The following is a 22,759-nucleotide window of genomic DNA, read 5'->3' on the forward strand; positions in this document are numbered from 1 at the left end:
GTTCACATAAGTGTCTGAATGAAATCTGGAATTTTGCCTTTGCAAGAGAGGCCCAGCTTGACCCAGCAGAAGAATTTGAAAGCAGGGAAAGGCCTGAACTTCACAATACAAGTTCTAACGATATTTAAATGATAAGCCTAAATTTTCAACCAGGTCTTGAATAATATCGAGAGATAATTAGTCATTGATTAGAACTGATATCTAATCTCAATTATACAAACCACTATACATTAATAGTTTCTTTCATCCTTTAAACGTTTTAATCAAAGTATTATTTACAAAATGAAAATATCTGATACATTTGAAACGTGGACCTCATATGGTGGGGTGGGGTGGGGTGGTGTGGTCTGGTGGGGGTAAGTCCAATCTCCAACCAATCTGTTGTAACTGATTCTGTTAAATACTGTAATTTTGGTAGCAAAAGATATCGGTTTTGGTACAGTACTTGCTATTGTATGAATGTATAGCTAGCTGCTTAGTTGATCCAGCTTTTCTTTTTCTGTTATTTTGCTTTTAATCGATAGCTTTAGAGTAAGGAGTGTGGACTATTACATGTATCATAATAAGAAGCGTTGAACTCATGAGCTCTTTCACTAAAAGTGCCACTCATTACCAACTGGACAACCCTTAAATGGTGATCCATTTTCTATGATTTGGTTGTTTAAAGGATTTTATGTTGTTTCCACCAATGGCTGTGGTTGACAAAACACAACTTCAATAGCACTTTGGAATTGCAGCATTGGTGATTCCCCATCCCCAGCTACACTTTTGGGGATAATTTCTCTACACCTATAAACTGAATAAGTTTTTTTTTTCCAAAGCAAAAACAAAAATGTGACACAACAACGCCCGCAAATGGATGAAGCGAAAGGTGACTTAACATCTGATGACACAACTGCAAATGCTTCATGGACATATCCGGTTCAGTTCAGCCACCAAAACTTCACCACGGTTTGATATATAGTTTAAAGACACCCGCACCTGCACTAGAGCATATATTGCTGAGAGAGAAATCACACTTCATTGCATTTTACATGGCTCAAAACAGCAAACTGTCTGTAGGTTAAAGGGTGGGGGGTGGCATTGACACATTTTCGCATGGAGAAAACTCCTGCATTACATCGGAAATGTGGTTCAGTTCATTTAGAAGCTTCTGATGCAAAATCATGTCCAGTCCGACAGCCAACCAAGATGTCAGTAACAAATAAAATTGACAACTCTTAAGACAACAAAGCCAGCACAGAACACAACATCTACCTTGCACATAAACATGAAAACGATACAAAATCATGTACGTGCATGTGTATACATAACAAATATCTAACATACATAAAACAACAACAAAAACAAATATGAAAGGGCAACGACCTCTGGGGCAGGAAGGAACCTTTCACATCCGTTTAAAGAGTAGGTTGAAATAGAGATTATCACGAAACCATGAATATGTAATCGTCAGACACAATGCTACTATTACTACCACTGATGCTACAATGTCAGCCACCAAAATAATGTTAAACCTTGATCAGCTTTTGTGGCTACTGTCTGCCTCTCTTCAAGCTGCACGACGGACACTTGTACTGTTTTATATTCTCAGCCTTGGCAGGTGTTATCTTGACACATTTTCCATGGAACCACCGTTCACAGATATCGCAGCCAATCCAGAACTCATCAGCATTGTAGTTCCCACCACAACTCCCACAAAGGGTTTCGCTGTGTTCATCTTCATCCTCCCCATAGCTATCATCAGCTAGTTTTGAACTGCTTTTCACTTGTCCATCACTTGATCTCTGCCAAGAGGAGAAATGGTCCACATGTAAGACATTGAGGAACAGAAAAAAGAAACATAGGTTTAATTATCTAGTCTCACTTTTGTGCCTAGTCGTGATTTGCTTCCACTATCTGCACTAGGCTTGTCTTTCATTGGTTTTCTTTCAGCCACAACTTCAAAGACAGTGGGAAGATCATTGATCATACTAAACAACCGCTTCCTGTCAAATGCCACAATGTATCAGAATAGCAAAAAGTGGATAAACCAGAAGACCTGGGGGAGGGGGGGAATGAATAGCATGAGAAATACACACAAAAGCACACTTTGCCTTCCATAGATGGCAGGATTCAAGAGTGAGGTGAAGTTTAATTATAACCATCATTAAGTGACATGTACAGTATATGTGATGGAGAAGAAAAGAGCAGCAACTACGTATATGCAAACAATATGATCAAATTCTGAACAAGTCACCAACATGATCAGTTCAATGTTATCTGAAAGGTTAAAAGATTCCGGTTGATTGCAGGCAGAATAAAATTCTTCTTCTCATTCTTCAAGATTAGACAGAATTGCATAATTCTTAAGACAAATCCAAACAAGGACTTTCCAACAGAGTGGAAAGCTGAAGTAACATGCCAGCAACTCCAATCTCCCACAGATCCAATGATACAAAGCTATCCATTTACACTTCCATCTAATTTTGAGAAATCAATCACCTCATATCAAAATTGTGCTAATCAATTTTTTCCTCTGAAGGTCATAAGATTGTTATCTAGTCATGTAGATCATACACCAGCATGCAACCAACAAAGATGCAATTTTTCATTTCATGGGGTAGGGTGGTATCTCGGGCAAAGGAGTCTGGAACAGGAACCGTTTGACCAGGTAGCATTCTTTTTGCCCCTTTCTATATTTTATCTTGTCAGGTTCCTTCAAAAGTTTTTACTTTCAAGGAGCTCTATTTTACTTTCCGTGCAACTCTTTGCATGTGTATGTGCATGAACAGATTGACTTGGTCTTGATGTGTATGGGAAGATTCTTTTTTTTTCAATAGATAACATCCTAAGCTTTCATTTGAAGTAATAAATATTACTAACTAGTAAACTAAAAACTATGATTCTATGAAGTCTGGATCAGAAAACTAGTTAAAAATATTAATAACTTCAGGTGAAATCCTAAGACGTTATCTATCAAACAAAAAATCTTCCCACACAGATGAAGATCAAGTCAATCTGTTCATGCACGTACACTTTGCAAGCAGAGTGTCAAGAAAGCTGCAACAAGGTGTTTACAGAGGCTGTCAAATATCAGCACTGGTAAATGTAGACAAGCTCAGGATGCACACACACTAATATTTTGAGGCATATACAAAAGAATATTTTACATTTGAGTCACTTATTCTGGATTAAAACTTTTGTTCCCTCCTAGTGTGTACAAATCGGGTCACAAGGGAAATCATAATCGTTAAGCCTAGTTAACTTCACTCATTAAATGACCAAAACACCCTCATGTAAAATTAGAAGAGATAAATTCCTAACATATCCTTGTTTCACTAAAATACCTTACTCATCCCCTTCATGCAGGTGGGTGAAGAAGGGATTCCCACTTCACCCCTCTTCTTCTTTCACTCTGCCGGAAATCACCCACCACTGGCCCCTGCCAGACATCACCCACCACTGTCCCCCTTCTGGAAGGTAAAAGTCATTTGACCTTCTAGTGATAAGAGAAGTACCCAGATTCCTCGAAAGGCATCAAGGTGAGCCAAGCTGTACTTCAGCCACCATCTTGAGACCTGGCCAGGGTAGTAACAGCCCTCTTCCTCCAGTACCCATATGAAGATTGCCATAACAGCTGCTGCCCTCACACCAGCAGCAAGAGCAGGGTTGTCTTCAACCGTTAGATCCCTCTGAAACCAATCTATGCTGCAACCACCACCACCTCACATTCCTCCGACAACCCAACCAAGCCCAAACACAGCACAATCTCCATATGAGATACAGATTATCTCCTCAGATAATGAAAATAATTAGATCCCTCCTGAACCATCTATGCTGCAAGCACCACCACCTCCTGACATTCCTCTGACAGCCCAAACACAACACAATCTCTATATGAGATACAGGTTATCTCCTCAGATAATGAAAATAATGAAAAAATGAAGACAAATTACATCACATCACTGAATCATATACTTAAAAAAGGGCTAAGAGAGTGTCCACGAAGATTGGTATTTCTCATACAACCTTATCCTCTACTTTTATTCTCCTTCCTCCATGTTCTCTCAACATTCCCCACTTCACCTATCTGGGAAGTTCTTCCTATCTTGCCCAAAATTTACTTTTATCTTTTTCTATTTTTAATATTTGTTTCCTAGAGCTCCCATCAACTCTGAAGACGGTAGGTGGTGAGTATAAGCAAGTGAAAAGTCTCTTTCCATTTCAGACTTGGAAGGGGATGAAATGAAACTGGAAGAGGTGACAGTAAATTGGGCAAGGATTTCTGGGTTTAGGGAGAAACAGGACAGTGGTGGGTGATCTCTGGCAAGGGGAAGGTGGGGCGGGCGGCCAGCAGGGTGGTTTCCAGCAAGGGCCAGTGGTGGGTGATTTCTAGCAAGGTGAAGGAAGAAGATAGTGAAGGGGGAATCCCTTCACCCAGCTACATGAAGGGTTGGGATAGGTAAGGGTATTGTAGTCAAATTGCATTTCCTAAACACCTTGGGGGAATTTTGGTCCTAGGGGTTATTTTGGTCATTACATGGTTCAAGGGGTAATTTTGTCCCATTAAATCCAAAACTTGAATTGTACAAATAGTCCTTAACTTCAACTTAACGGTTGTGCCCAAACGTTATTTAGGGGCACATTAGGGAGGGACCACGTAACTTCAGTCCAGGAATAAGTGACTCAAATATAAATTTTTCTATCCAAAATAACTTACAGCATTGTGTCAGACCATATAGCCACCACAAGTCACCGAAGTCCATGCTGATACAAGGCAACCACCAGTTATTAATAATGGTGCCAGAAAGCTACAGCTAACCATTATCTAAGTTATGGAGAATTCAAACCTGGGTATATGGTGATGGTGTGGGTGTGTATTGCTTCAGAAAAGCTCTTCTTGGTGCAAACATTAAGTTTCATCCCAAGCGAATGAATGGACCATCACAAAGTTCTTAAGTCAATAGGGCAAAATGCCAGTGTTTTAAAGCTTCCCGTTGGGATATTCATTAGAAGTATGTTCAATGCAGTCGACTGGATTTTTTATGGCCACTGTCCAAAAGGAGACAAGGAGCATATCTTGAGGTTGCCACATCTGACACCTCCAGTTGCAGGTAAAATCGGAGAGGTGTTGGATTATCACAACACAAGTGACATGAAATGATCGTAGCTACTAGGTTTATTTAAGTGGCATGGATGCTAAAGAACTTATGCTACTTGGACACGTGTTTGATTACTTTAAGGGCTTAACCTTGACAAGCAATACTGGCCTTTATCAGTTCATTGCAGATGAAAGATTACAGGAAAGTAGAGCTGATGCAGAGCTAAGGGAAATGAAGTGTAACCATGCCCACAGAAAGCAACTAAGTTACAAATACAACATAAGCCCGTAAAGAGCCCATGAATAGCTGACCAACAAGCTTCCAAGGATCTTTTGACTGATTCCATGGGCCCATGTTGGCATGTTGCTGCCACATGTGGACAACTACAGACTGACTTGCCCTGTGAGAATGGCTGCTGTGGTGACTCAGTTGGATGTTCCTAACTAGCAAAAAGTAGATGGTTAGTGATGCATCTAATCTTAGCTTGGTGATGATAGAAACTCATATCCCTCCCACCTCCTCTTCTCCATTTTTCTTTCTTTTTGGCTAGTTGAATGTCTTATCAATTCCACCAGCAGCTAGGGTGGGTGTTGAGGGGAGGGGGTAGGGGTTTTCGGGATGGGTTTATAAATACGACTAAACACCTCCCTTCACCCCCACCCTGGATCCCTGCCCCGTCACCCCTCACCCGGAACCTTTTACCCTTTCCGGTGCCCCCTCCCCTTGCACCGGGTCCACCATTGACTCTAACATATTTGAGACCTCATTCCCGTTGTGTTCTTCTTTGTGTGAGACTCCCCCCCCCCCCGCCTTTCTATTGAAGATTCTTTACTTAATCTTAAGTTGGTCTTTAATGCCCCCCCCCCCCAAAGTAGCCCTCTTGCTGCTCACCCCAATACCAGTTTTAATGATTGATATCCTCATTTGGAATGTCAAGGGTCTTAACTCCCTTGCTAAACAAGCAGAAGTCAAACTCCTTCTCCGGGACTACAAAGCCTCTTTTTGTGCTCTCCTTGAAACCTACGTCCATAGTGACAATGTCCATTGGATTGCCCTCTCTATTACTCCTTCCTGGTCTTTTCTCTCTAATACTTCTCTCTCTCCCAATGGTTGCATTTGGATTCTTTGGAACTCGTCTATCTTCCAACCTACCCTCCTTTTCTCTTCCTCCCAAACTCATGCATTTCCATCTCTCTTACCCTCGACCCCCTCCTCCTTCCTTACCATCGTATATGGCTTCAATCGATCCTTAGATCATGCCTCTCTCTCGGCTGACCTTCACTCCCTCTCCCCATCTAGGCTTGGGAAGCCCAGAAGTTTTGGAAGAGACTTTAACATTATCCGCTATTCCCATGAGCGAGTTGGGGGCTGCTTGCCAAACCCTGCGGCTGTTAAAGCCTTCAACTCTTGGACCAAGGATGTGAGTCTCCTTGACCTTCATTGGTTTGGCCATCGCCTCACTTGGCAAAACCGTAAAAGTGGAGAGGCCCGTCTAGCTTCCAAACTCAATCACTCCCTTGCAAATGACACTTGGATCTCCCACTTCCCTGCCTCCCAAGCCCACTTCTCCCCCTCCCCTCTCTTGACCACTCACCCCGTCACCTCCACCTTTTAGATCTCCCTTCTTTTGGTCCCAAGCCTTTCAAATTCTTTGACATGTGGACTTCAAACTTCTCATTCCTCCCCAATGTCCAAGCTGCCTAGTCACAACAAGTTCACTACCATTCCCTCCCTCTCGTTGCTTTCACACAAAAGCTTCGGAATACCAAGAATGCCCTTTGTTCCTGGAATTCCTCTACTTTTGGCAACATCTCCTCCCGAGTTACCTCTTGCCGAGCAGACCTCTTTAGGGTCCAAACCCTCCTCCAAGATGACCCCTTAGTCCGTCCCTGGCAGAGGAAAAAAATCTCTTTCCCGCAACCTTGCCTCCCAGGAAGCAAGCTTCCTTCACTAGAAATTGCAAATTAAATGGCTCGAGCTTGGGGATGCAAACACTGCCTACTTCCATCGATCCCTTAAAGCTCGACTCAGTTTCAACTCCTTCCCTTGTCTTCTTACTAGTAGTGGGACTTGGATTTATGACCCTCCTAGTATCAAGACCGAAGTCACCTCCTTCTTCACTAGGCTCCTCTCTCCTTCCTCTCTCTTCCCTCTAGGCCCCCTATCCCCCCCCCCTCCACTTTAAATAAGTTTGTAGACCCTTACTTCCTAGTTCCTCTACAATCCATTCCTTCCCCGGAGGAAATCATCTCTACCATCTGTTCCCATAAATCTAATCAGGCCAAAGCCCTGTTTAGTATGAGATTCTTCCTTGCTACTTGGGATTTCATTGAGAATGACCTTGTTCATGCTATTCGTAGTTTCTTCCTCAACCCTTCCCAACTTTCTTCTATCAACCAAATTTTTCTCTGTTTTATCCCTAAAAAGCCCAGTGCCTCTTCTCTTTCTAACTTTCGCCCCATCTCCCTCTGCAATCTCCTCTATAAATTCATCTCCAAAACCCTTGCCAACCGAATTAAGCTTGTCTTGCCCTCTCTTGTGAGTCCTAACCAGTCAGCCTTCATCTTAGGCCGTAGTATCTTTGACAACATTCTTCTCTATACAGAAATTGTCAGAGGTTTCGATAACTCCTCCAATTCCTCGGCCGCACTCCTAAAGGTTGACTCCATAAAGCTTTTGATCCATCTGTTGGGACTCTATTAGTGAGGTTCTCTCTGCTATGGGTTTCCACCTTCCTTTGTCCACTGGATTGAAATATGTATCTCTTCTCCTCATTTCTCCATTATTACAAATGGCTCCCCTGCTGGCTTTTTCCCTTCCCGAGAAGGAATCCGTCAAGGGTGTCCGCTCTCTCCCTATGCCTTCACCCTGCTTTGGAAGTCTTGTCTTGTCTCCTCCAATCCAAAACTGATCAACTTCTCATTTCCCCCATTCCTAACTGTAAATCCCTCAAACTCACCCATCTTGCTTTCACTAATGATCTCATGATCTTCTCCAAAGCTGACAACACACCTCTCTCTCTACTATTCTCTCCACTCTCTCTTTCTTCGAACCCCTGTCCAGTCTTAAAGTCAACCTTGAGAAATCCACAATCTTCCTCTCGAATATCTCTAACACTGCTTGTTCCTCCCTTCTGCAGCTCTCTGGTTACAATCTTGGTTCCTTTCATGTGACCTACCTGGGCCTTCCCCTCATCCCTAGTAGGCTCACTCATCACCACCGTTCCTCTATGCTTGATAATATCCGGAAAAAGCTCCAACTCTGGAAAAGCAAACTTCTCTCATTTGCTGGCAGAGTGGTTCTCATCCTAGTTCTCGTCCGTTATGTTCTCCACTCTTCCTGTCTCTATTGGTGTGGTATCTTCCCTCTCCCCAAATCTACCATCCATACCATGGAATCCCTCTTTTTTGTTTTTCTCTGGAAAGGCTAAGAATCCTCTTGTTTCCTCCATCCTATCAGTTGGGCTGCCACTTTCCGGCCTAAATCTGAAGGAGGTCTCGGTATCCGTCGGATTTGTGATGTTAATTTAGCCTGCCTCCTCAAACTCATTTGAAAATTTGCCTCAAAACATGAATCCATTTGGGTCTCCTGGTTCTACTCATATCTCCTCAAAACGGACTCAATCTGGAATGTCCCTTCCCTAGATCTGGAAAAAGCTTATTACTCTTCCTAGATCTGGAAAAAGCTTATTACTCTTCGACCACGCACCCTTTCTGCAATCTCCGTTCAAATCTCCTCCGGATCCTCCACTTCCTTCTGGCTTAAACCCTAGCATCCGTTGGGTATTTTGTTCTCTCTTTTTGGTCCCCAGGCTGTTTATAATTCCCGAATCCCCAAAGACATCCCTCTCTCCTCATTCATCACTAATGGCTCTTGGTCCCCACCTCCCCACCCTAGTCTCACACAAATTTGGAACTCCCTCCCCTCTGTCTTCCTTTGCTACCGACACCACCATTTGGATCCCTTCACAACCGCCTCTGCTTGGAACCTCCTTAGGCCCCTTTTTTCTCCTGTACCTTGGACCCCTTTAGTTTGGTTTAAAGGCCACATCCCCCGCCACTCCCTCACCCTTTGGAGAACCCTTAACTTGGCCCTACCAACACAATCTTTGATCATCAATCGCCACATCCCCACCAACCCCAACTGCATCCTCTGTTGGAACGGTATTGAGGACCTTGATCACCTTTTCTTCTCCTATCCCTTCTCCCGCTCCATCTAAAGCTTAGCCCTTGCTTTTATTTGGCCTAGATAGAGACGTTCTTTTGGTTTTGCTCGAGATTGGAATTGGATCCTAAGAACACTCTCTGGCTCCACGATTTGCAACCAAGTGGATAAGCTCATCTTTGCTACCACTGTTCATCATTTATGGTGGGAGCGCAACATGAGAAGATGGACTTCTAAATCCCGATCCCGAGTCTTGATTTAGAATGCCATCTATTTTGAATTTTTTAATAGACTTAGTTCCTTCCCACCACCATCACCCCCTGTTTTTGACTCCCCAAGTAATAGGTTGATTGTTAGTTCCCAGAGTCTTAACTCCTCCCTCTAGTCGACCTCTTGACTGGCTGCTGCCTCCCCCCCCCCCCCCATTTTCCCTTTGTATTTCTCTTTGGCCCCCTTTTTTTAATTTTTATTATTCATTCATCCAAAAAAAAAAAAGATCCCCAGCAGACCCAACTCAAAAAACCAACCTTCTCAAATGAAGTTGGGAGTTTATTGATCACTCACAAATAAGAGAATAGGTGCTATTGAAAAGATACTCATAACTCATAAGTCAATGCTCAGACTAAAAATAACTAAAGAAATAACAAAATTCAAATTCAGAATCTAGAAATTAGGAGATTTCAGAATAAATAAATGCGGGTCAAAAACCCCTAATATTCAACCTGAGTTCCCTTCCTAGATGTCTAACAACCTTCTCAATAAAGCTAAGACTCGTTGGACCCACCTCATCATCTACTATTAGAGGTTGTGCCCCAATGTGCTGTGAGTGCCTCACATCAGCGGAGTTGCCAATCCAATGTTCAGCAGCCAAGCTCAAAATAGTCAAATTTAAAGTTCATATTCAATGCTCAAAAATTGAGCTAAGCAGCCATCGATTGGATTGGCATCTATGCCGATATGCCACACTCAATGCATGGCTGCACATTGGGAGCATCGTGCTTGGAAGTAGACAAGCTCAACTAAACTCAAATAATAAATAGGTGCTCTTCAGAGGATAGTGATTATCAAATGCACAGATTGGAAATAAGGGGAAGAAATCACAAGTCCAAAAAAGGGAAATTAGAGACTAGGAGATTTTGAAGTAAACAAATCAGCGAACACCCCGAACAATTAAGTTGACTTGCCTTCCTGGCAACCTAATTCAATTAACTCTAACTCAGATCTAAAAGTTAGATTCAGAGTTTAAAATATAACACGGGATAGGAACAAGAAAAATTTTCAGTACCAAGGAGCCTTTAATGCCCCCAAGTCTACCTCCTGATTGGGTGAGTAACCCAGTTTCAGGTGAGAACTCAGTCCAGCTGCAAGGAAGGTGAAAACAGGGGAACCACAGGTCATCATTTTCAGGTGAAACCCACTAGAACAGTTTACAGAGCATTAAGAATTAAAATATTAACATTGATAGATGAGAAAGTGAATAACGAAAACAATGGCATCCCACCAATTGGATCAGGATCCCACAGTCCACAGCTTCACACCCAAGACTGAACAGCACAACTTTGAAGGAAATTTATTATGAAAAATAACCTGGAGCTATTCGCTCCTACTAACCCATCCCAATATGACTAGAACATCAGATCCTAATCTGATTATGAACCATGGTACAAAATTTTGACAGATATTTCACCGTATCGCTGGTGGCGAAATGAAAAGGGGGACCAAAACGATAGCTGCAACATATTGTCAAAAAATGGGCGATATATCACCAATTATTCATTTTATCACGATAAATTCCTAATCTACTCCTACTAGTTAGCAATACACAATCATAATAATTTACTAGTAAGTAACTTAGGCCAGACACTGAATTTTGACCCAAAATTACCTAAATACCCCCCCCCCCAAATTTTACCCAAATCCCTGCAAAATGTTGGCGAAATTTTGCTGACATGCTGACCACCGAAACCGCGACATGAGGCAAAATTTCAGACATTACTATGAACTCAAACCTTATTGCTGATTAAAAACATAATTGCAAATTTAATTTTAAAAAAAAGGGCAAGATAAACATAGAACTAATGGGAAATAACTAGTAACTAACCCCACCCCCATCAAGCTGACCCTCCCCCCCCCCCCCCCTTCTTTTTCTTCTTCTTGTGGGACTATCTTATATATCTTGTACTGTGTCAATTCTCCCCCTCACTTAAAACACCTGTCCTTGACAAATGCAACAGCAACATTTACTATTTAACCATTGAGTTGAGTTGTTGCTCACTTTATAAATTAAGACGACCTCTATCATTAGCAATGTACAAAACTTCGTAGTCACGAACTTACTAGGATGAAACATGGTCCGAAATGAAATTGAGTCAACAGACTGAATTTCTGGAATTCCGGTATCTGGGAGAAAATTTTGCAAATTTAAGTGAAATTTCAAGAATTTCAAGGAATTCTAATTGCAGATTGAAAATTGACTACTTCTCAATATTTGTTCTTGCATTTTAATGAAAGTTTTAAGCATTTTCTTGTATATCCATGTCTAGATTTGTGAAAATACATGATCCAGTTTCGTCTACATAGAGCTGCGCATGTATGAATTAAGAAAACTAGATTGCGTTAGGTGTTACAACAAAATCATGTTGCCATTGTGTTTATTGGAATAAAATTAGGCTGTATACAAGAAAACAGACCCAAAAACACCTAAAACCCACCAAAACATGCAACCTGAAATTTCAGTATCTAAAGACAGGACAGGTTGCAACATTTTCTTATCTTTGACTCTGAAAACTGTTTTCATAGTTATTAATTCCTATTTAGTTTCCAAGATCAAACTATTGGATCAATACCAATTTTGTGGAGCATATATTCACCAGGATTCCTACAATGTCCAACTTGATTTCCAGCCACATCCCAGAGCTGGATGTCGAGTGCTTCAATTCTTCTACAATGTCCAACTTCATTTCCTACAATGTCAACCTAATTTCTGCCCTTTTTTCTTCTAATATTCAAACCTCTGTAATTCTGTCCTCTGTTGTGCTGACAACTAATCTGTCATTCTGTCTACATTTTAGTGAACTTCATCACACAACATGGATATAGATTTACCAACTTGCAGGATTGCATGTAACATAGACCTTGCTCTAGGGGTAAAAATCGTAAAGCCAGTATACAGATTGATTGATCGAAATTGAACACAAATACTCATAGTTCATAGGGAAAACCATACTAATACCTATTTGCAAGATTGCATATAATACTTGCATATAATACAAACCATGCTCTAAGGTGTCCTAGTGATGGAACCAATATATTGATTCGATTGATTGAACATGAACAGAAATACTCATTGTTACTCACAACTATATAACAATTTGCAGAATGTTCTGTTCAAAAGCAATTCTAATGGATCAAATCACTCCAAGTCTGGCTCCTTCAATCAACTGATAATTCAGATGACACTCCAAAAAGGCTCAATAACTATGTAAGTAACATATGATTCCAACAAGCTGGAAGACCACCAGCTTAAAATCCTTGATCAATGTGAATCTGCTACCAAGATCATCCCAAACAAGCTCAGAAGTAACAAAGTTTATGCAACCAAAGGCAGAACAAAATCACAAATGGTTCATGACCCTATTACTTCAGTTTCTTTTGAAGATCAAAGTAGGAGGAACTTGCAGATATCATGCTGGAGGGGGATTCCCATGTGCTGGGTGAGAAGTAGAGAGGATGACCCATGTACATGTGCCAATGTCACCGTGCACATTAGATAACAGCCAAACAAGGGATTTGCATGCCCAAAATTGTCTCAGAAAATAGATTTACTTCACAAGGTTTTATTTAAGTGATATACATTGCATGCTTTTTACCAAGGGAGTTGACCTTCATCCTGACAACAGTTAAGTAATTTATTTTGTGTCATTTATGATAACAAATTGTTATTTGCTCCAGGAAAGAAAGAAGGGGGGGGGGTGCAGGGGGAGGACCCCTTTAAGCCATTATCTAGGAAGACAAAAGCTGAGCTGACTTGATCAACAAGGTAGCTTAGAGAGCTCCTCTGTCCATACTCATCTTTCAACCTGATTTGAAATACACATTAGAGTTGTGAACTTTAGCAAAGGAGGGTGATGAATAATAGCAGATGCAGGCTTTAACAAGATAAAGGTTCTTGTGAGGCTACCATTTTGACAGGGATGAACTTGGTACCAAGAGAATCCTCAAGACCTTATAAGAGATGAAAGAGATCCAGAGGGTCAGCAGACATAGGATAATGCAGAGGGAAATCTAACTTCACAACGGAAAACTTGTGAAAATAAGAGTTCTTTACATGACACCCACTATTATTGGGGTGAAACTAGTGACCACCCACTACAACAACAAGAACAACAACAACAGTAAGCCTTGTCCCAACTAAATGGGGTCGGCTACATGGACTCTTGCTCTCCAATCAGTTCTGTTCGAGGCCATGCTAGATACAAGGCCTAAGCTATACATATCTTTTCTCACCACTTCTTCTAAGGTTATCTTAGGTCTACCCCTAGCTCTTCTAGTTCCTTCAATATGGATTATATCACTTCTCCGTACAGGGGCATTTATAGGTCTTCGTTGAACGTGGCCGTGCCACCTCAAACAACTTTCTCAAAGCTTATCACTTATGGGAGCAACTCTCAAACCAACTCTAATATAATCATTTCTTATCTTATCCATCCTAGCTTTGCCATTCATCTATCTTAGCATCCTCATTTCTGCTACACTGATTTATCTATATGATTCATTTTAACAGCCCAACACTCTGCACCGTACATCATAGCTGATCGAACAACGGTCCTATAAAATTTTCCTTTAGACTTTAATGGAATACACCGATCACATAAGACCCCGGACACACCTATCCACTTCATCCACCCTATTTAATTGTTTAGGAAACCTAATCCTCTAAATCACCTCTTTTACTTATGATTGAACCTAGGTACCTAAAACAATCACTCTGAGGAATCTCTTTATCGTCAAGTATCACAACCTCATCATCTGCCCGATCAAGACTAAAGTTACAAACTAGATATTCTATCTTCGATCTACTAAGTTTAAAGCCTTTTGATTCAAAAGCTACTCTCCATGATTCTAATTTGGTATTAAATTACATGGCTCACTGTCAAAATTACAAGTTACCCACAGTTGAGATTTATGTTGAGTGATGGATAAAATGACCTAAATGCCCTTACCCCCATTTAACTCATTTGAAATTCGAAATGAAAATTGCCCAAATGCCCTTTGGGCAGTAAAATGACATTATTGCCCCCAATTTGACTCATTAAATGACCTAAATGCCCTTAACTCCATTTAACTCATTCAAATTTGAAACACAAACTCCCAAAATACCCTTTGGGGCAATGAAATTACAATATTGCCCCAAACTTACTCAACATCTCTCTCCACCAACCAACCCATCATGTACTCTCTCTCTTCCCCCCTAACCTACTATGCCCTTTGCAACCATCTTCTCCGACCACCTCAAGTACCACTGCAACTCTCTATCTCTTTTGCAAGTCATCTTCTCGCCCCACTGTTGTCACCACTGCAACTCACGCACTCTCCATTAACAACTTACACAAGCTGATTGCACACAACCTGAAGATCTGTAAATTCCCCTGGTGTTCATTGTTCAAGCTGAATTAGAAGATGTAGCGTCGTGGATCAAGTAACCGGTTATCTGGCCTGGTTGTGTGATCTTGGCTTTCGGCTCCACCGTTCTCAATGTTTGCAATAATTGCTTCAGTTTATGTGGCAGGCCAATGAGTTTGTCTACTTATTTGTCTCTCTTCTTGTTCTCCATTTGAATTTTACATTCACCTTAATTCTCTATTAGGGTTTATTGATCATGGCTATATTCTTATCTCATTTCTAGAGCTCCGAATTCTGATAAATGAGTAATTTACTGAAAATCTAACATGGTTTATTCCTGTCTATCACTTCTGTCTAATCCATAAATCTCAAATCTACCATACTTCTATTATATTTTAGGGTGTCGGATCTTGATTCATGAATTATTCTTCAATTTTAGAATTCCAGATATGTATATTTTTCTCTTATGTTATTCCTTGAGTTCGGTCTCCCAAAAATGGTTTTGCATTTGTTTGTTAGACTTCGATAACATGCAAAGAACATAGTGTAATTAATCAAAGAGCTTGATAGGGTAACTGGTTAGGTAAAATTATCAACCTTTGTGCAAGTCGTTAATGGAGAGTGCGAGAATTGCAGTGGTGACAACAGTGGCCAGAGAAGACAACTTGAACAAGAGACGAAGAGTTGCAGCAATACTTGAGGTGGTCGGAGAAGATGGTTGCAAAGGGCGGAATAGGTTCGATTGTTCAAAGACTGAAACATACAAGATGGGTTAGTTGGTGGATAGGGAGATGTTGAGTAAGGTTGGGGCACTATTGTAATTTCATCGCCCAAAGGGCTTTTCAATCATTTCTGTTTCAAAAATTGAATGAGCTAAATGGGGTTAAGGGATTTAGGTCATTTAGTGAGTCAAATTGGGGGCAATAATGTCATTTTACTGCCCAACGGGCATTTGGGTAATTTGCATTTCAAAATGTAAATGAGTTAAATGGGGGTAAGGGCATTTAGGTCATTTTACCCATCACTTGACAGAATCTTACTTGTGGGTAACTTGTAATTTTGACAGTGGGTGCCATGTAATTTAGAGCATAATAGTGGGTGGTCACTAGTTTCACCCCTATAATAGTGGGTGCCATGTGAAAAACTCTAAAGATAAAGATAAAAGGTGGAATACAAATATCCGACAAAGGTGCCTCACTTCAACATTAGATACAGGTACTAAAGGGTAAAGGCAAAGAAATTAAAATAAAATAAAAATATGAGTCACCAAAAGCTAGCTTTCAAGTAACCAGTTACTTTTTATAACAGAAAGGCACCAACTACTAGAAGCCTAGAAACTAAGCTTGAGAGTCAAAAACCGAAACACAAGTTATTACAGGTATTGAACCTCTTACCACATAGAAGTTCCAACTTCATTAAACTCATACCTTCTCATATATCAGAATTCATGTAAAAACTTAATCTACTTTGTACTTGAATCTTCCCCCTATTAATAGTTTAATACATGTATCCCATCCATGCACTAAGAAAAGTAATATTTATTCATCAGACACATCCTAAATAAGAAGACACTGAGTAGCCCAAAATCAAGCCCAACGTTTTACTGCACTTGATGAACTATTTGAGGTTAACTAGTTATCAGAAAATAAGATAATAAGACACTGATATCCAGGAGTACAATGCAGCATATACGAGGGACACAGGGAATCAAACACGGCTGGACATATGGGGGGAAAGTGAGCTGAAGGAAGCAGGGTCAGTTTGCAAGGTTTCAAAGGAGGGGGCAGCCACATTCATGCTGGGATTTTATAGAGGAAATGGCCTACATGGAAAGTGGTTGGTTATGATTTATTTGGGTATATGTGAACTACGGGAGTTTGCTAGGGTGGTTGCTTCAATCTTTTTATGAAGTTTGCCGATTAATGAAGAAATATTCATCTGTTTTTATGCCATTAGTGGCTTCAGCAAGGATTGAATAATTGCCTCAGTGAGGAGAGAATCACTACAGGAGAGAACACAGACGTATTAAGCTGCTACTGGAGCAATCAGGGTCCTATAAGCGTGGTATCAAAGCACGCTGATCCAGGGAATGGTTAGAAGCCAGATAGAATCCAAGGTTTGATAGCTCAAGTCAGTGGTGAGTAAGCTTAAGGGGTAGATGTTGAACCTTGACTCTAAGCTGGGATTTCTAGCTCAACATATGGAGAAGGAAGAGGAGAAACAAATTGAGGGTGTACCTAATGAGAGGGAAATCAATGGAGGTAGAGTCACAAGCACCTGATGATGTATCACTGTATTTGAATGATCAACACAATAGCCAAACAGGATCTTTTCGCAGGGAATAAATTTCAGATTTGAAAGATGAAGAATGAAACAGAATTCAGATGTGAAACAAGACTGAAAGCTAGAGCTACATCACCATGAAATTAACAACAGGGACGGAATAGCTCTTCAAAGTAAGGGCACAACTAGGACCCAGATTTGAGAGTTAGGCTTAAGTGCATATCACCATTAGGAATGAGAAAGGTACCCTAAGATCTGATATCAAGTATATGGCAGATCTGAATAGTAACCAAAGTGGAAAATGGTCACTAAACTACACTTGTCAATAGGCGAAGAAAGTGAGGGAACAAAACAATGATAACAAGGAAGTAACAACCCCGCTTCACACCGCAAGGTGGATCGATTGGAATGAACACCAACTACCTTGATCAAATATAAAGTTTCTCCATAGGAAAGAAGAGCTAACAAAACAACTTTGATTTCAAATGATGAGTGAATTCCACCCTCTTACATTAGACTTTTATACATGGTCAGAGCTCCTCAGGGGCCATATTTTTTGAAGTTTTTAAACTTTAACAAATCTACTAGTACAATTTTAGCAGTCATGCTTTATTTCAATATATTTTTAATAATTTAATTAATAGTCCTCATAATTCACCTATATTTTAAATGTGGGGCCCACGTCAAATATGATAGAATAATTCAGAAGTGGGACCACAATGGGTCCCACATAGGCCCCACACAATGTGAAATGAAAAAGCATCAGTGCTTCCCAATGAGGTGATCCGAACTCTCAATATTCACATCCCCCATGTTGAATCTTGGCTCTGCCCCCTGCTTTTATATAGTCATTCTCAAACACATAATACTAAATACACCATCCAACCACTAGCTAACACCCACCTAATAATAGTTCAACCCCTACCTAACTCTTGAGAAAGGAAAACTCATTTAACAATGAGTTCTTTATTTCAAAGTACAACCCCTTTCATTGATTTTCTGAAGAACTAAACTTGGGCTTAAGTCTAGCCATAGGCCCCACCCCCCCCCCCCCCCCCCCCCCCCCCCCCCCCAAAAACCCCCCCCCCCCCCCCCTTCCCCCCCCCCCCCCCCCCCCCCCCCCCCCCCCCCCCCCCCCCCCCCCCCCCCCCCCCCCCCCCCCCCCCCCCCCCCCCCCCCCCCCCCCCCCCCCCCCCCCCCCCCTCCTAAGATCAAAACATGTGAGCTAACTTTAACCCACTAAAACAATCCTAGCCCATGAAAGCCATGAGTGACTTGGTCATATCCTTAAGACCTTATGGGCATGTCCCATTGGGCTTTTTCTTTCTAGTATAAGTTCAATTCCACATCACCTAACGTCATAGTGGAGAAAGCCAACAGTTCACCAGAGACCCAGATAGAGGACAATCTACAAACCAAACACCATGAGGAGAAAACCAGAGAAGGAGAGGTAAAGGGACAACGTGATTTCTTCCCATGATAACTACAAATGCCTATTTTCTCTAAAGAAGACCCCATTGGGTGGGCGACGAAAGCAGAGAGGTACTTTTTATTGCAAGGACTTAGTGTCGAGGAGAAGATGAGGGCGGCCACCATCTACTTCGAAGGCCCTATACTAGGGTGGTTACAATTTAGGGAGTTACAGAACCCTATCACATCATGGGTATAGCTGAAGGAGGAAAATCAATGTCCATTTGACTGGCCACTATGAGGTCACCCCAAAAAGCACTAATTAGCCTCCAGAATGGAGTTCAACAACAAAATATAAGCTCAATTTGAAGCACTAGCAATTGTAGCCAAAGAACTAGATTAGGTTTGGTGAAGGAGCCATTCATGTTAGGATACTAGAAAAGACAATAGCTAAAATCCAAGTCTTCAAGCTAGTTGGTTTGGCCCAAATCATGGACCTAGCCCAGTCCACTAAAACACGGAATGTCACAATGTCTAGCCCAAGTCAATCCACGGCTCTTTAGTATAATCCAATAGCCCAAACAGCGGACCTACATTTCATAAGCATTAATGCAGTTATTCTTAGGGGGCCAAGGCCCAGCAACAATAGAAAATGTCGTTGGAATGGGACACAATTCAGTTGGTGCGCCCAACTCAAACCCCAGCATGACCAACCCATTAACCTTTGTTGCACCTTTTTAAGCAATGATGACCAGCACCAAAAGAAATATGTTCACAATGGCTACCACAAGAGGAAATAAAGGCAATAATGCATAAGAGTTTATGTTATTGTTGCAACGCACCCAATGCCAAGGCCAACCAATGTCCCTACAAGCAACTCAAGGTTTTGCAATTACATAGGGAAGAGGAAGGCGATCCGATGACAAAGAGGCCAAGGACCGGAGGGACAAGGAGGCAGTTATGCTAGATGAGAGTTTGGGTTCCCCTAGAGGACAAGGTGAAACTGAAAGGGCAAAGTGTCCTATCAACACCGATATCTAGGTTGTGCACCGCAACACATAGGAGGACACAGAGGGTTAAACATAGATGGACTTTTTTTTTTTTAAGGGGGGGGGAATAAGCTAAAGGAAGCAGGGACAGTTTTGGGGGGGCAGCCACATTCATGCTGGATTTTTGGAAGAAGGAATGGCCTATGTGGAAAGTAGTTAGCTAGATTTTGTTATGGGTATACTAGGAGAAAGATAGGGATTTTTTTTTTGTTGGGGGGGGGGGGGGGGGATACTATCTAGGGCAAGCCTGCTTGCAGGGAGAGGAAGACTTTGAGGTGAGCGAACTGGGGGATTTCATTGGGGTGGTTGCTTCAATCTTCTAATGGTGTTTGCTGATTAACAAACATACATTTATATCTTTCTATGCTTTGTTAATTTTCTTCATTTCCCATTAGTTGCTTCAATAGGGACTGAGTGATTGCTTTGGAGAGGAGATAATCACTGCTGGAGATACCAGAGACATATTACGTTGCTTCCAGAGCAGTCATGGTCCTATCAAAAGACATGTAAATTAGGCCACGAAAAAAAAACCAAAATACTTACATGCTTCTGCCATGAACTATTGAACTTTATTAACTAATGGGAAAGAGATACAAATATTTAGGCCAAAAGTAAAACTGAGGGTCAGTAAAGGAATTGTGATACAATTCAGCAGAATCAGCAAACATAACCAAGTTGGTAGGTCAGCCCAAGTATGAAACCACTAGTTAATCTTTTAAACTTCCTGACCTCATATGTGCTTAAAAGGGTAGATAGGATTCGACACACAAACGGTTGTTGGAATTCCCCTGAGGTAACAATCAATTATTCCTTCAACCTTTTTTCCACTTTTACATATAACAATTTTTTTTAAAAATGCTCTTAAAATTGCCTTTTTTCTGCCCCCCCCCCCCAAACTTTCCTACTCAGCCTGTACCAGTCAAAGTGAGTCACCCAGAGCTTCAATAAAGTGCATGAAGAGAAAAAACAGTAACCAATTGCCAATATGTTTAAAATCAGCCATAAGGAAATAGGGTGTCACATACCCACAGAATCATGAGGGGCACTCAAAGAAAGTAGAACCTAATAAACTTCTATAATAATTTTTAATCTGGTGGTTTTTTTTTTCTTTGGGGGGGGTGGGGTTTGGAACAAAACCTAGTGATCTGTATTACTGAGTTTGCCAACAATAGCAGATCTGATAGAATCATCACTCATCAGTCAAGACTTTTAAGGGTTAACTGAACTGCAAGTTGATATCAGATTGAACAAATATTTTACAGGTCAAAGAAATAAACACAACCATAAAGATGAAAAGAGCTAAATCGCAGGATTGGGGAGAAATTACATAGTAGCGTCACAACAATTTAGAGATAAGGTCTTTCAGATGTAATTAGTTTGAAAATGCGAATTTGACATTGATCTAAGGGTTTGAGTTCATTAAAAAATAATACCACAAGACTGCTGGCTCGTTGGTGCAGGAGTAACATCATTGTAAGAAGATATCACACATGATGTTAGAGTTCTTTCTGTGGACCCAATAGTAGTAGTAAAAACCAAATTGATAGATGTACAATATCATACATATTCATTCCAGCTATAGTTCTTTAGGCTCAGGAGGCTTTACATTTAAAAATACCAGCATAAAAGCTACCAGTTCGGAGTCACCAAAGATGAAAAATATCTCTACCACTACCATGTTATTAGGTTAGTCCACAAATAAACTTGACCAACCACCCTGAGTGATATGTATCAGAACAATAAAACAAATTATACCACCAAAAGAAAGAGTTGATGCTTTCAGAAAACACCTCATACTTACTAAAATCATGGAACAAATCTCGACCAACATAGACATCACTAACAATCCACCACAGTGATAACATAACAGCACAAAGATCTCAATACCTCTCATTGCGATTCAGACGAGCCCCAAAATAGAACGCCACAGAGAGCAACCAAGAATCACTGTGCACAGCAACTAACGACAGCCAGTCTTTGCGGTTCATCCCATCTCTTGCGAAATTGATCCCTAAAGCTGGCTCGGGCAGCTCAGGCGGAACTTCCTCAGCGGGAAGTGTGACTTCCCAGCTCTCATTTGGGTGTCCGTACAAGCACAAATTTTCCTTTTCTGATCATATTTACGGCATAAAAAAATAAAAGAACAATACTAAGGTGGTTTCATCAAGTAATCTACTGAGGAAAGAACAAAGCAAATATTGCAACAATACAAGCAATAGCAGGACACAGAACCCTAATTTTCACACGGAAAAATCGTAAATCACCATGAATTTACAAGTGCAAACAAAAATAGTGAATGGATAAAGAATTAAAAAAATTTGATTGAACCTGGATCGCAGAGTGCGTAGAAATCGTCGACATCTGAGGGGAAAAAAACAGTGATCATGCAGATCAAAAAGGATGAATTTCTATAAGAAAATCAAGTCAAAACCAAAAAACAAAAATGTAGAAACGAATACCGTAGGTCAAAGCTCGAACAATCCCGGCCCGTCGAGCACTATAGTCCTTGAAGATCTCTTCTACTGTACGTGGATTTGATGTTATGGCAGCCATTTCCATGCCCAGGGCGTGTGGTGGATATGTTTGATAGTTAACGTTAAGGAAGCAGATCGATTGCCAAGGAGATCAAACGCCTTCTCTGCGTCAGAAAAATTGCAGGGACAGTAAGAAATACAAGAAGGTATAGTTTGTCAAGTTTCGCAGGCAGAGGTCCATTGTAAGAGCGAATTACCAAACTGAAGGCTACGGCTTTTCTACGTTTTTATCGATTTCTTTTTTCATTTTTCTATTTATTTTTCGGTAGAAAATGCATTTATGAATCAACATTCCTTTGACACCGGAGGGACATATCCGGTATTTTCCGGGAGGTTGTCTAAATTCTAAAGTCTAAACGACTAAACCCCCAGAGACGCTTTTGTCTATTTGGCTCCCCCCGCTTCTCTCAATCGTATTGCTCAGCCACGTGTAGTTTTTTTTTTTTTTTTTTTTTTTTTTTGGGAGAAAATGGAGCGTTTTATTGAAGAAGAGAAAAAAATTACAATTTGTAGAACTTCTTACCTTTGATATCGTCCTTAACAATGGAAGACAACATCAACAGGATAGCATCTACAGAAAAGAGTATTTCCTAAAAAGAATTTAAATATCTAA

General features: G+C 40.9%; 1 protein-coding gene across 1 annotated transcript; it reads right to left on the reverse strand.

Moving 5' to 3' along the window:
- Window positions 1-1,242: 1,242 nt before the first annotated feature.
- LOC149028191 (PHD finger protein ALFIN-LIKE 2-like) lies at window positions 1,243-22,404 on the reverse strand. The gene is made up of 5 exons (XM_089169093.1): window positions 22,072-22,404; window positions 21,941-21,973; window positions 21,500-21,722; window positions 1,868-1,988; window positions 1,243-1,787 (listed from the first exon to the last, which is right to left on the reverse strand). The coding sequence occupies exons 1-5, from the start codon at window positions 22,169-22,171 to the stop codon at window positions 1,536-1,538; spliced, it is 729 nt and encodes a 242-aa protein (XP_089025219.1). The 5' UTR covers window positions 22,172-22,404; the 3' UTR covers window positions 1,243-1,535.
- Window positions 22,405-22,759: the final 355 nt, after the last annotated feature.

The sequence above is a fragment of the Hakea prostrata genome, chromosome 1 (assembly GCF_041222555.1).
Source record: "Hakea prostrata isolate BN-2017 chromosome 1, UWA_Hpros_2, whole genome shotgun sequence".
Taxonomy (NCBI): domain Eukaryota; kingdom Viridiplantae; phylum Streptophyta; class Magnoliopsida; order Proteales; family Proteaceae; genus Hakea; species Hakea prostrata.

What these genes read in the sequence shown, in the direction of transcription:
- LOC149028191 (XM_089169093.1), bottom strand. Translation starts at nt 22,171, where the DNA reads ATGGAAATGGCTGCCATAACATCAAATCCACGTACAGTAGAAGAGATC. An exon ending in CGTCTGAATCGCAATGAGAG is followed by an intron (nt 1,989 to 21,499) that starts GTATTGAGATCT and finishes GGCATTTGACAG; the next exon opens with GAAGCGGTTGTTTAGTATGA. An exon ending in AATCACGACTAGGCACAAAA is followed by an intron (nt 1,788 to 1,867) that starts GTGAGACTAGAT and finishes TCCTCTTGGCAG; the next exon opens with AGATCAAGTGATGGACAAGT.